General features: G+C 43.5%; 1 protein-coding gene across 1 annotated transcript in view; it reads right to left on the bottom strand.

Moving 5' to 3' along the window:
- Positions 1 to 888: 888 nt before the first annotated feature.
- SPEG (striated muscle enriched protein kinase) overlaps positions 889 to 14,277 on the bottom strand; it is a 495,656-nt gene continuing 482,267 nt past the window's right edge. The window contains exons 40-41 of the mRNA XM_030208751.1: positions 8,015 to 8,164; positions 889 to 2,195 (exon numbers count right to left, since the gene is read on the bottom strand). Coding sequence (XP_030064611.1) covers positions 1,976 to 2,195; positions 8,015 to 8,164 — 370 coding nt within the window. The 3' untranslated portion in view covers positions 889 to 1,975. The remainder of the gene's footprint in view (positions 2,196 to 8,014; positions 8,165 to 14,277) is intronic.

Genomic DNA, 14,277 nt, shown 5'->3' on the forward strand with positions numbered 1-14,277 from the left:
TATGGGTTAAAACCTAAAATCAGAAGCCCTAGTTATAACACTTCCCATTCTACAACAGTACTGGAGAAAGGTACTATTCCTTTACCCCTTAACTTCAAACATTGATTAAGATTGAAAGAAGAACCTTTGTTTAGGGAACATTTGGAAATCATATATTCTCCTGGGCCAGCATGATGGATTTGTAAGTTTGACAGGAAATGGAAAAAGCTGGAAATAAGGAAGAAGACAATGGCGAGGATATTTCCAGCTGTGCAATACACTTGATCATGCGTCGAGAAAGTATGCATGTCAGGTGATCATGCTAGTGCAAGAGTACAGCTTTCTAGGCCAGGTGACTGCAATTGCATAGTAAAGCAGTATGTGTAGGGCACATTCGGTGTTAACACTGTCGCAGTAGAGCAGCACACATTTTCAGCTAGGGACAGGTCAGGTGAGTGCACGGGTGCAATACAGCAGCGTGACTTTCAGCATACGGGCAGGTCGGGTGAAATGGAAATATAACCGTAAGGAGATGGGAATCAGCTCATGTTTCAGGGCATACCTCGCCCCTTCCACTCCTGTATACTTATCTGTCCATAAAAGCAGCATTTCCTGGCTCATTAACAAGAGTGGAAACCAGAAAACAAAAAACAGCATAGGATCACAGAAAAATTGATTAAAAACGAGGGAGAAAGGCAGGAAAGGCATGGGAGAGGTGTGTATGAAGATAGCGATGTGCAGGGAGAGAAAGAAAACAGGAGCAAGAGGCATGCATTGAGAAAGCACATGGCACTGACAGCATGCCAACACACTGTAGTGGCTTTCCTGTTTCTTTGGCTTTGATGGATCTCTCTTGTAAGGATTTGACATTCCTGCCAGCCAAGCTAGAACCCACTTCACCATCAGAAGACATGGCACTCAAGAAGAAGCAGGTCACTGCCAATTTCTTGGAATAACCGATCCAGCATATCCCCTGTTACACACAAACCCTTTCACGTTCAGTGCAGCCCCAGATCCCTTTCTCAGCTTATCAATAGTTTGTAATTTCTGAATTCCTTCACTTAAGGAACTGGAACCATTCCTCACTCCATTTCCAACATTCTTGCCTCTTTAACTGGCTGACTGAGATTAATATGTACCACCCATTCCAAAAAAAAAAAAAACAACCCCAGAAGAGTAAAAAAAAGATTTCTTGCAGACACTGCTCACAGGATTCTAGCAGGTCCCTTCATGATAAGCCACCACTGCGCTCTTCCTATTAACAACCACGTCCCATCCACTTGTGGCATACGACCTTTACATCTTATCTTTACGCTCTTTGTATTATTCAAACTAAGGCTTCTTTGCACTGCTTCCCCCCCACCCCCATCTCCCCTTCTCCTCTTGGCCTTCAGATGCTCCCCAAGAGGTGAATGATATCACATTCAAACAAAATGTTATAAAGAGGGGAAAGAATTCAGTCTATACAGATCACTTCCCATTATCTTGACACATTATTCAGTTCTTAGGATGACCCACTTTTCCACATAATCAACATATGATTATCCATATGAAAATTATGACAAGGAATATTTGCTCCCCCAAACTTTCTTTCCCATAAATAAAAGTCCCATTCATGTTTAACTGAACTAGTGTCTGCTTCTTTGGCTAAAGGCAATGCTTAAAGTGACTGTTGAGGAATCGGTCATTGCCACAATCTTTTGGCTGGCTGTGACAGTCATGCATAGTAATTATCTATTTGTAATGCTCCTTTCCATCCATCCTTGAGGTATATTGACTATTTTTAACCTTGAGTGTATTGCCCCAACCCCAGCCATAAGAACGCTCTCAGGTTTGCACGGCGACTTCTCATGCTTCCAGACAGATTTGGTATCTCCCTTCTTTCTTGTCATGAATCACGATGTCATCCTATTTGCTGACCCATCGTGTACCACTGGAATGTTCCTTGGACTTCTCCAGTCCCTTCCCTAGTTCTGGAAGGGGAAGAGAGATGGGGTCACTGAGTCACAGGAGCAGGGGGCTGCTGACTGCTCCCATGGTAGGAGCGCAGAAGAACCTTATGTTTGGTGACCATATCAGACCGCCTCCTCTGATGGTCCACCAGGAACTCTTTCAGGCGATTGGTAGTGAAAGTGAGCGTTTGCCGGCGGAGCTTCATCAGGTAGGCATCTTGGAGCCAGGGGTTTGAGAAACACTCTTGAATTGTTGGACGACCCCTATAGTAAATAAAGCACATTAACCCAATGAGGTTAATTCACAGAGATCTTCAGAGAAGAATGCCTGATCTTCAGGCTGCGAACACAACTCTGCTCTAGAAGTTCTGGTCAGTATATAGTTTGTTTATTTATTTACATGTATTAACTGATCAACAATAACACAATCGTATCACAGTAGTTGATTGAGAGTGTTTCTGACATGAAAGAAAAGAATGGAGGCTGCCAACATGAGATGACATGTAAACCTTATTTGGGCTGTGGCTTCTTACTTCTTTAACTGTCCTATAACTTGTTCTGGGAAGGTGGGACACCCCCCCCCCCCCCCCGCCTTGGTATCACACAGCAGGCTAGTGCCGAGGGGCAGGTAGACTGCCTTCAGACCCATTCTGTGCAGATTTTCAGATATTTTATGGTCTTGCTGCCTGGTGCAACCAAATCTGGCCAAGTATGTAATGGCCATTCTGGTAGCAGTCGCTTCCTTGTATAGCCCAAGAAGCCCAAACAGAACAGGGATTACAGATTTCCTATGTAGCAATGCAGCAGTAGCCTACCCAGTACTGTACTATTGTAATACCCCATAATATGGGTGTTACTAGAAAGGGCAGTGTTATACTCTTCTGAAGGCCCGGGGGGGGGGGGGGGGGAGGTTCCTGCCAGTAGGTTGGAGAGTTGGGATGTCCCTGGGTAGGAGGAAGCCCAGCCCAAGGGGAGTGTTATTGGAATAAAGTGCAGAAAAAAGATGTTTCCCTGTGGAGAGTGACAGCAAGGGTGAAGTTAGAGCTTAATAAAAGAGTCTGGAGTGAGGTACAAGCATGGGCGTAGTTTGGGGGGCTGAGCGTGGGCAGGTGGGGCTGGGTTGGAACTGAAGGAGACTGAAAAGGGGAAGCTGGGGAAGTCACTGGACATGGATGGGAGGGGAGGGGAGGGGAGGATGGGGGGTCAAAGGAGAATCATTGGATGTGGATAGGGGAAGGGCAGAGGACAGGGGAGAAAGGCGAAATCATTGGACATGGAGGGGAGGGCAGGGGCTGTCAAATAACAATACAGGGGAGGGCAGAGGAGAATCACTGGACATGGAGGGGAGGGCAGAGGAGTGAGGAGAATTGCTGGACATGGATGGAGGGAGCAGGGGAGAGAGGACATTTGCTGGATATGGATGGAGGAGAGGGCAGGGGAGACTGGAGAGTTGCTGGACATGGATGGATGGAAAGGAAGAACTAGAACTCGGGGACTAAAAAGGGGGAGCTGGGGAAGTCACTGGACATGGATGGGAGGAGAGGGTGGGGGTCAAAGGAGAATCGGACATGGATGGGGGGAGGGCAGAGGAGAATCGCTGGACTTGGATGGGAGGGGAGGCAGGGAGAATTGCTGGACATGGATGGGAGAGGAGGGCAGGGGGAGAGAAGAGAAATAGCTGGACATGGAAAGGAGGGGAGGGCTGGGGAGAGAGGAGAATTACTGGACATGGATGGATGGAGGGGCAGGGGAGAATGGAGAGTTGCTGGACATGGATGGATGGAGGGGATGGCAGGGGAGAGAGGAGAATTGCTGGACATGGATGAAGGGAGAGAGGAAATTTGCTGGATATGGATGGATGGAGGAGAGGGCAGGGAAGATGTTGCTGGACATGGATGGAGGGAAAGGCAGGGGAGAGAGGAGAATTGCTGGACGTGGATGGATGAATGGAGGGAGCAGGGGAGAGAGGAAATTTGCTGGATATGGGTGGATGAAGGAGAGGGCAGGGGAGAATGGAGAGTTGCTGGACATGGATAACAATACAGGGGAGGGCAGAGGAGAATCACTGGACATGGAGGGGAGGGCAGAGGAGTGAGTAGAATTGCTGGACATGGATGGAGGGAGCAGGGGAGAGAGGACATTTGCTGGATATGGATGGAGGAGAGGGCAGGGGAGACTGGAGAGTTGCTGGACATGGATGGATGGAAAGGAAGAACTAGAACTCGGGGACTAAAAAGGGGGAGCTGGGGAAGTCACTGGACATGGATGGGAGGGGAGGGTGGGGGTCAAAGGAGAATCGGACATGGATGGGGGGAGGGCAGAGGAGAATCGCTGGACTTGGGTGGGAGGGGAGGCAGGGAGAATTGCTGGACATGGATGGGAGAGGAGGGCAGGGGGAGAGAAGAGAAATAGCTGGACATGGAAAGGAGGGGAGGGCTGGGGAGAGAGGAGAATTACTGGACATGGATGGATGGAGGGGCAGGGGAGAATGGAGAGTTGCTGGACATGGATGGATGGAGGGGATGGCAGGGGAGAGAGGAGAATTGCTGGACATGGATGAAGGGAGAGAGGAAATTTGCTGGATATGGATGAGGGGAGGGAAGATGTTGCTGGACATGGATGGAGGGAAAGGCAGGGGAGAGAGGAGAATTGCTGGACGTGGATGGATGAATGGAGGGAGCAGGGGAGAGAGGAAATTTGCTGGATATGGGTGGATGAAGGAGAGGGCAGGGGAGAATGGAGAGTTGCTGGACATGGATGGAATGAGGGGAGGGAAGTCAGGAAGGAGATGCACATGGATGGAGGGCAGGGAAGAGAGGAGAAATGCTGGACATGGATGGAGTGGAGGGCAGGGAAGAGAGGAGAAATGTTGGACAAGGATGGAGGGAAGGAAAGACAAAGGAAGGTGATGCATATGGATGGAGGGGAGGGGAGTGAGGAGAAATGCTGGCTATGGATGGAGGAGAAACTTCAGAATTTAAGGACTGGATCAGAACACTGAGGGCAGATAGGGACAGGGCTACAGATGGTAGGACGCTTAAGGACACAGGAGGATGGTGGACATGGTGAGTGAAAAAATATCAAATGGAAAGAAGACACTGCATAAAACAGAAGACACTGGGACCAAAGTGAAAGGAAGAATAAATGATCAGACCTCAAATGTAGAAAAAAGTATTTTATTCAGAATGTATTAATTGGAATATGTCAGCTTTTGGAAATGTGCATCTGTGATATTTTGCATGTAAGTTTCAATTTTTCTAGTATTGCTGCATGCTGAGTCTGACTTCTTGAGGTAACTTTCCAGTTCAGTATTTTGCCTTCATATCTGTTGTGTCATGTGTTTTTCATGTGTGAAAAAGGTGCAGTATTCTGCTAGCGTGTAGTATTTGCAGCCCTTTTTGTTTTTTGTTTCACTAGGTTGTGTACTGGTGTTTTAGAGCCCGGTGTAATTACAGTGCTCCCTTTCCACACATAAGGTTGTAGCTTGTCCTGTCCTTGGAATTAGTGCTGTTATGGTTTGGTAAGGTTATGAGTGGGTTTTTGCACAAGTTTGTGTATAGTGTTTTGCAGTGGAGAGACTGTGTGTTGGTCTTACTGAGGTGGCACCAAAACATCAGAATGAATAAATAAATAAATAAATTGATAAAATTTAAAAAGGAAGAAAATTAACATAGCACTCAGCGAGTAAACATAGCTCACTTCCATTGCAGTGGTATCACAAGTTAATAAACAAAAGAAAGGAAAGCTTGAATGCACCAGACTTTTTGCATATTAGCAAGTGACAATCATAACATAACTAAACAGCTAATCTGTTATTCAGTTATGAATGATAAACTGCTTAGGGCAAAATACTAAATTCTTGAAGTGGTTCCCAGATCTTCTCGTATGAAATCACACTTGTATTTCTTTTTGCAGCTTTTCATTCGTACTTAGATGCAATACATACGGTATTCCATCAGGCATCAGTCTACAAAAGAGGTATCCTTCCATTTGTGTAATATCGTCTTAATAGCTACATTTAATAATATCTTTAACAGTTTCACCTTATTATCAGATAAGCTATTAAACAGGCCAGCAGCATCCAAAATTATAATGTTGCATGTTAACATTCCTTTATTTTCTACTTGTTCCCAGAAGGATCTGAGTTGTGTACATAAAAATAATAGATGTCAGTGTTCCCTTTTCTATATTACTAGACCAGCCTTTACCACATTCATTGTTTTTGAACTTGGAAAGTTTATAGGGTGTCCATGTTGCTCTATACATAAGAAAATATATGGTTTGTGTGATGGCAGCTGAACGTGGAGATTTGAAAATAGATGTCCAAAGTCTTTCCCATTGATTGTCCGTCAATTTTGTATTTAGATCTATTTCCCAAATGCCTTCAGTACCGATAGGTCTCCAATATTTTAACGATTGTAATATCTTATACCATTTAGATGTCACTCCTTTATTTGTAGAGTCAGTTATTGAAATGTTGAAAAGTAATAGTGACATGGGACACCCTGTTGTTTGCCCCTCGATGGTTGGAACAACTGAAATAATATGTTGTTAATTTGTATTCTAGTAGTAGGAGAGGTGTAAAGTATTTTGATCATGTTAATGGCTTGATGGAAAAAAACAAACCAGTGAACTGGCTATTCAACTCAGTCGACTGCCTTTTCAGCATCCAAACCAATGACTTCATAAGGAAAAGTAGAACCAGCTGATTTTTGTAGTATATTAATGAATAATCTGCTGTTATCACTGGACAGCCTACCACTCGTAAAACCATTTTGGTCATTAAAAATTAACTTTGCTAATATTTTTTGAAGCATCAAGAGCCAGTTCAGCTAAGTCACCATTTAAATAATATATAAAGCCAACAATATTGATAAAATTTGAGCAGCTAGAAACTTGGACTGCCAGAATTTGGGTACTTAAATGTTAAAGAAGACAAAGTAAAATGACTATTTGAGGCAAAAGTGAGAGGGGAGGTTTTTACGACTAGTGATGGTTGTACTCAGACCTGCAAATCCCACCGCTGCTCCTTGTGATCTTGGGCAAGTCACTTAACCCTCCATTGCTGCAGGTACAAACTTAGATTGTGAGCCCTCTTGGGACAGAGAAATATCCAGAGTACCTGAATGTAACTCACCTTGAGCTACTACTCAAAAAGGTGTGAGAAAAATCTAAATAAATATATGGAATGTTGCTACTATTTGAGATTCTACATGGACTGTTGCTAGTGGAGGAGTAGCCTAGTGGTTAGTGCAGCGGATTTTGATCCTGGGGTACTGAGTTCAATTCTCACTGCTGCTCCTTGTGATCTTGGGCAAGTCACTTAACCCTCCATTGCCTCAAATACAAACTTAGATTGTGAGCCCTCCTGGGACAGAGAAATATCAGAGTACCTGAATGTAATTCACCTTGAGCTACTACTGAAAAAGGTGTGAGCAAAATCTAAATAAATTCATTAATTAGCAGAGGTTGCTGAGCTTTTAAAGTCTTTTCCTCCTCCTCCAGAAATTTTCTGTGAAAAATATTGTTATTATTTGTTTTGACTCTCAGCAATTTCTTTTTCTTTATGTGTAATGTTTGTCGTGTTGATAGATCTATTTTTAATAATGGGCATGTTATAATTAAATATGATTATGGTCCCCTTTTACAAAGCCGTGTTAGTGGCTGCCAGTCCAGTAATGCCGATACAGCCCATTCCACGTGGCAGCTGCTGGTGTGGATTCGTAAAAGGGGGCCTATCTGTTTTCTATTTTTGTCTTAGGCCTGATGCAGCCTCAGGGAGAAACATGGCCATGTCGGGTTTTATTCTATGATTAATATTATATTTTTCTGTTTGTTCATTTTGTTAATAAATATCCTTTGCCTTTTTTGTGGCGCTGTTCTTTGGTTTTGCTTGGTTGGGAATTAACACATTTAAATTCCTTGCAAGTCTTCTCATATTACCTTCATAACTAACACAATAAAGCAGGTCTGCTCAATTAATGGAGTAATACAAAAACATCTTTTTTTTTTTCTTATTTAGCAAATCCAAGAGGCTGGGCTAAGAGATTACCCAGAGTGTGTCTGATACTTTGGTCACTTACCAAGGGTATATGGATAAAATCTTCCTTATGAAGAGGGATGCACTCTGGGACGTGTTGGGATAGAGTTTGAAGATGTCATAGTGTCCTGACTGGATCTTATTCTCAGTCTCCAGAGGATCAAGTTCAGAGAAGGGAGACCGGCCGCTCAGCCTGGCAACAGAAAGCAACAACCAGAAGCAGGTTAGTGAGATCAAAAAGGCATGTGTTACTCATTCCCGAATACCATCAGTCAGACAAGGCCATGCCCAGGCTATAGACACATCTGCAAATCTCCGCATTTTCATGATAGCCTGACCTAGTCCTGGTTTTACCCCATTGCATTCAGGGACTTGTAGTCTTGTTTTTCTATAGAGACTGTAATAGGGAGTCAGAAGTACAAGTCCCTACATGAAAGTGCAGCAAAAGCCGGACTGGATTCTGAAAATCTGGAATCACTTGGCCACCCGATAATATCATAAAATCAACATCATTTATCACATCACCTGGGGCATCCTCATCCCAACAGATAAAAAGCTGGATGCAAGAAAATTGGATAAAGTGGTAAAAGAGAAAAACACTAGAAAGGCATTAATAGAGGCGTCAGTCCCAAGCGATTATTCTGTGAATCTCATGGAGAGGGAGAAGATGCTGAAGTACCAGGAAATGCAGTCTGAGACCAAGAAAATGTGGCAGGAACAGACAGAAATAGTTCCCATTGTTTCGGGTGCTACAGGCTTGATCAAAAAGAACTTCCAAGTGCACCTGGATAAGTTGCCTTTTCATGTTACATCTTATGAACATCAGAGGGAAGCTGTCTTTGGCACAATGCATGTACTAGAGCAAGCATTACCAGCAAATTTGAGAGACTGAAATCATACTCTACATACTCTAGCTTAAGAATGAGGTTTGGTACTGTTGTGGTATGCGCAAAACTAACTCATTTGGAGAAATTGCCCAAGACAGTATAAACAATGAGGAGCAAGGGAAGTACTCTTAATATGAATATTAACACCCCTTAAGTGCTGACTTGTTTTCGCTTCAGCTATATTTCTTCGATGCCCCTTAAAACTCCCAGTGGTTTTAAGAAGTGTTCTTAGTATAGCAAACTATGGAGTTGTTTAATCTCTGTATTAACACTTTGCCGTGCTGACTCAAGGTAAGCTTTGGAGATAGTACTGACACTGTAAATTATGATTGATTCATAGCCTCTGTGGCCTAAAGACTTAGATGAAAAATTGGGCCATGTCTATCTGATGGGAGAAATGGTAAGGACATAGCCCAATTTTTCGTCTAACTCTTTAGGCCACAGAAGCTATGAATCTAATGCAAAAAGTGGACAGGGCCCACTTTTCCTCTCAAGGGCTCAATTATGGAGATGTGTGTACTGTTAGTACTGACACAGTATAGGCTTTGGAGACGTGCGTAATATTGGTGTCAACACCCCACAATGGTGTCTCAGTATAAGTATGAAGATGTGTTATCTGACTCACTGTAAACTGTGGAGACACTTGGAATATCAGAACTAACAACCTGCAGTGCTGACTCGACTGTAGAATACAGAGATGTGTGAAGCAAATTTGCTTACCCTTAACAGATATTTTCTGTAGACAGCAGGATAGATCAGACACATGAGTGGGTGATGCCATCTGATGGCGCTGGGATTGTGTACCTGATTTATGCTGGCCTCTACAGATAATACATGTCACAGATAACCAACTTTGCTTTCTCCATTAACAGGAAGGATGAGTCAGCCATACAAATGGCTTCTCCTGGAACAAAGAAAACGAGCTAGATTTTGCAGGCCAGTTTACTGCAGACATTTATATTCCGGGGGAAAGAATCTTAATTTGGATACTCTGCTCTACAGGAAACCAGGAGTTGTGCATGCTTTTTCAAGCTAGCTCTTTCAGTCTGGCATCACTTTAGCTTCTGAATCTCCTAATCACCCTTCACCTTACGCCCTCCTTTCTAATTAGTCTATGGCTATTTTAGGAATCTAGTCTGCAACCCAAACCAGCTGCTACTCTGTTGTCTTCTAATTCTCCTGTTCTGCTGTTTTTGGGGTTTTCTAAATTATTGGTTTAAGAGCCACAGTATAAATAGTGTCTAGCACTGACATGGGTACTTTACATCACAATCTGACAAAAACCTATATCTTCCATTGTTCTTTGATACTCACTTCCTGACTTTGTCCAGTATTAATAAAAATATGGATAAAATCATCTACCACAAGATTGGTAAATTTATAGATTGATTGAGACAAAAGACTATTATCACCTTTGGAAGAAATTTAGGATGGGTGCTTAGCATAACTTTCAAAAGAACTGCATTTGTGCAACTGTGTGATTCAATGGCTTGAAGCTTACAGATTCATCTTGCTGAAGAGAGCACTATAAAAAAAACCCCACTTTCCAAGAAAGATGCTTAAAAAATGTCTCCATTGGTTCAAATGCAGGCTTCATGATGAAAACCACATTGACGGAGTGTTTGGAATAGGCCTCTCAAAAATCTTGGAATAATAGGGTCTTTTGCATTTGAGATGTCATCGATTATTTCATGGTAAACTGAAATAGAACTGAGAAGTACTCCAACTGATGAAGTCTAAAACGACCTTGCTATGAAAGGTGAAAGAGGTATTAAAATGTTGACAGGGCACAGGAAAGAGATTTTGGTTTCTGGCTTTACACCAATAAAAAAATCTCCTTTATTTAAAGACACAAGATCTACTAGTTGAAGCCTTTCTTGATTAAATTAAAATCCATTGAATTCCAAGAGGCAAACAGATGTTCTGCTCAATATCCACATCATCAGAACCAAGTTCCTCAGATTGGGATAAAGAAGGGTTCCATGGTTTTGATTGATCAATTTGGTAAAGATCTCCTGTTTGGAAAGCTCCAGGAAGAATGGAAACCATAGCTGACTTGGCCAGTGGAAAGCTATTAGTGGTCCAATCTGCTCTTTGAATTTGAGTACAATTCTAGCTACTAGAGGAACTGGTAGCTAAGCATAGATGGAATCTCATTTCCATGGTATGGCTAATGCATTGTGGACTATTCTATTTTTTTGTTATTTTGGGGAAAAATGAATAGTTTGTTGTGGAGAATGAGACTGGATGCATAGAGATACATCTGAGGAATCTCCTGTTCTTTTTTTTTGAAATTTTGATCTGTATTAACTCATAATAGACAAACATCATAATAACAGAATAATAGAGAGTTCAATGTTCATGGGACCATTTATGAGGCCGTAATATATGGCTGAGTTTGTCTGCCAAGTAATTCTGATCGCCTGACATGTATACTCTCCTTAAAAGCACCCCATCGTTACTATCCAGTCCCAGATTCTGTCTGCTGACAAAGATATAGGGAGCAAGAAGCCCGTATAAGAATCAGTTCGACCGCTAGATGACCGAGGAGTAAAAGGGGCACTCAGAGAGGACAGGGCCATAGTGGAGAGATTAAATGAATTCTTTGCTTTGGTTTTCACTCAGTAAGATGTGGGAGAGATACCAGTAAGCAGACAAACCACAGATGTGGAAAGGACACTACAATCCCACGGGGAAACGGATGCAGGCACTTCAAACACAAATCGAGGATCAGCCAAAATGAGATTAAAACTTTTATTGATGACTCTTAGGGGCCCTTTCACAAAGGCATGGTAGGCTCTATGCACCTGCAGCATGTGCCAAGGGACTACCCCCTGGTGGTAATTTTGGATTTGGCATGAGCGCATACCATCGGGACAAATTAAAAAACTTTCCTACCACACGCAGTGTTTCCGGCATTAATTGACAGTTGGTGTGCGCCAACCGGTCATCGCGCGTGTAGTGTGTGAGCTCTTACCGCTAGATCGATGGGTGGCTTTAAGGACTCAAGACGTAAATAAGCCCGCGCTGGTTTCAATTTTACTGCAGGCCCTTTTCCCAGCCCATTGAAAAAAAAAGCCCTTTTTCACATACATGGTAAAAACTGGCCTGGCACATCCCAAAAACACCCGCCCACACTACCGCAGTTAAAGGACCCCTTAATGATGACTCGTGCCTGCCTTAGCAGTCTATCAAGCTTATTTTCGAAAGAGAAAGATGCCCATCTTTCGACACAAATTGCAAGATGGGCGTCCTTCTCTCAGGGTCGCCCAAATCAGCATAATTGAAAGCGATTTTGGGTGTCTTCAACTGCTTTCCGTCGTGGGGACAACCAAAGTTCATGGGGGCGTGTCGGAGGCATAGCAAAGGTGGGACTGGGGCATGCCTAACACATGGGCGTCCTCGACCCATAATGGAAAAAAGGGCGTCCCTGACGAACACTTGGATGACTTTACCTAGTCCTTTTTTTCTTACGACCAAGCCACAAAAATGTGCCCTAAATGACCAGATGACCACCGGAGGGAATCGGGAATGACCTCCCCTTACTCCCCCAGTGGTCACTAACCCCCTCCCACCTTCAAAAAAATTTTTTTAAATATTTTTTGCAGCCTCTATGCCAGCCTCAAATACCATACCCAGCTCCATGACAGCAGTATGCAGGTCCCTGGAGCACTTTTAGTGGGTGCAATGCACTTCAGGCAGGTGAACCCAGGCTCATCCCCCTCCCACATGTTACACTTGTGGTGGTAAATGTGAACCTTTCAAAACCCACCAGAAACCCACTGTACCCACATGTAGGTGCCCCCCTTCACCCCTTAGGGCTTTGGTAGTGGTGTACAGTTCTGGGAAATGGGTTTTGGGGGGGGGGAGGGTTGGGGGGCTCAGCAGACAAGGTAAGGGAGCTATGCACCTGGGAGCAATTTCTGAAGTCCACTGCAGTGCCCCCTAGGGTGCCCGGTTGGTGTCTTGGCATGTGAGGGGGACCAGTGCACTACGAATGCTGGCTCCTCCCATGACCAAATGGCTTGAATTTGGTCGTTTCTGAGATGGGCGTCCTCGGTTTCCATTATCGCTGAAAATCGGGGATGACCATCTCTAAGGTTGACCTAAATTTCGCGATTTGGGCGTCCCCGACTGTATTATCGAAACGAAAGATGGACGCCCATCTTGTTTCGATAATATGGTCTTCCCCACCCCTTTGCCGGGACATCCTGTGAGGACGTCCTCAGGAAAACTTGGGCGCCCCTTTCGATTATGCCCCTCATGATGTCCAACGAAGCAAACACCCACAGAAGGTGATCTCTCCACAGGAGAAACGAAGACAAGCGAACGTACAGTGGATCCAAAAATAACCTCTCACAATGAGTGTCTTCCTGAACAAGGTCTTTATTCAAATCTGCACAACTGACCTGACACGTGACGTGTTTCGGCCATAAGGCCTGTGTCAGGGGTCTTAGCTTAATATAACTGGTTTCCAGCTGAAATTTGGAAAAGGAGGACAATCCTCAAGCGCCGTTCTAAGCCTTCCCAGATGTCCTACATTTCACAAGTGCCTTCTGTGGCATTTTTTTCATTTTACCTTTATTTAACAACATTTAAGCCCAAATAGTTTGACAGTACATCATTTCTGAACGACATTTTCAATGTTCTTTTCCCTCTGACTACACGCATGCCCCATCTTTTGGCGCCATTTCAACTTACTTTAAATATTGTTTAATAAGTCGTTCGCACCATGCAGCTGTTAACACAGCATTTGCCAGTAGCGCAAACCTTTGAGACCATTACTTTCTTCAACTAATGGTCTTTTTCAATGTATGGTATTCTTAGTGGCAACATTATTTACTTCAACGTGCTGTTTCAGCCGATCATTTTTCCATTTTGTTCTCTGTGGCACTGATGCTTTTTATGTTTATTTTTCTGTTTCTCACACTGTGTTTGTTTGGGGAATAGCCACACAGTTTTGGAGAACACGATGGTTCTCAGTTTCATTAGTAAGCCTATATATTGTGCTATTCCGACCTATTTTGTCTATTTTTGTTTATAAGATCTGAACTCTGCTTCAATCTACTAGCTATATGGCAAAACATTGGCGCTTTTTTTCAGGTACACTGTGAGATACTGGCATTGATTTCTCACAAATGTTATGTGATTTTTCTCCACTAGATGTGTTACAATAGGGAGGCAAATTTGCTACCTTCCTAGAACTATTAACTTTACTTCACCAGGTGCTTACATTCCACTCACACCTCGAGAGGTTCGGAGCGGATTACAGAGTAAAGAGAATTCAATTAAGATTGCATTGGGAAGACAAGTTTCATAGCAGATTAGCGCGGGTTAGCAGGTGGATAAGTCAGTCTAATACATAGATGCAATGAAAAGGACTTCAGTTTGACGTTGGACATATTGGTTGGGGAATGAG

The sequence above is a fragment of the Microcaecilia unicolor genome, chromosome 7 (assembly GCF_901765095.1).
Source record: "Microcaecilia unicolor chromosome 7, aMicUni1.1, whole genome shotgun sequence".
Classification (NCBI taxonomy): Eukaryota; Metazoa; Chordata; class Amphibia; order Gymnophiona; family Siphonopidae; genus Microcaecilia; species Microcaecilia unicolor.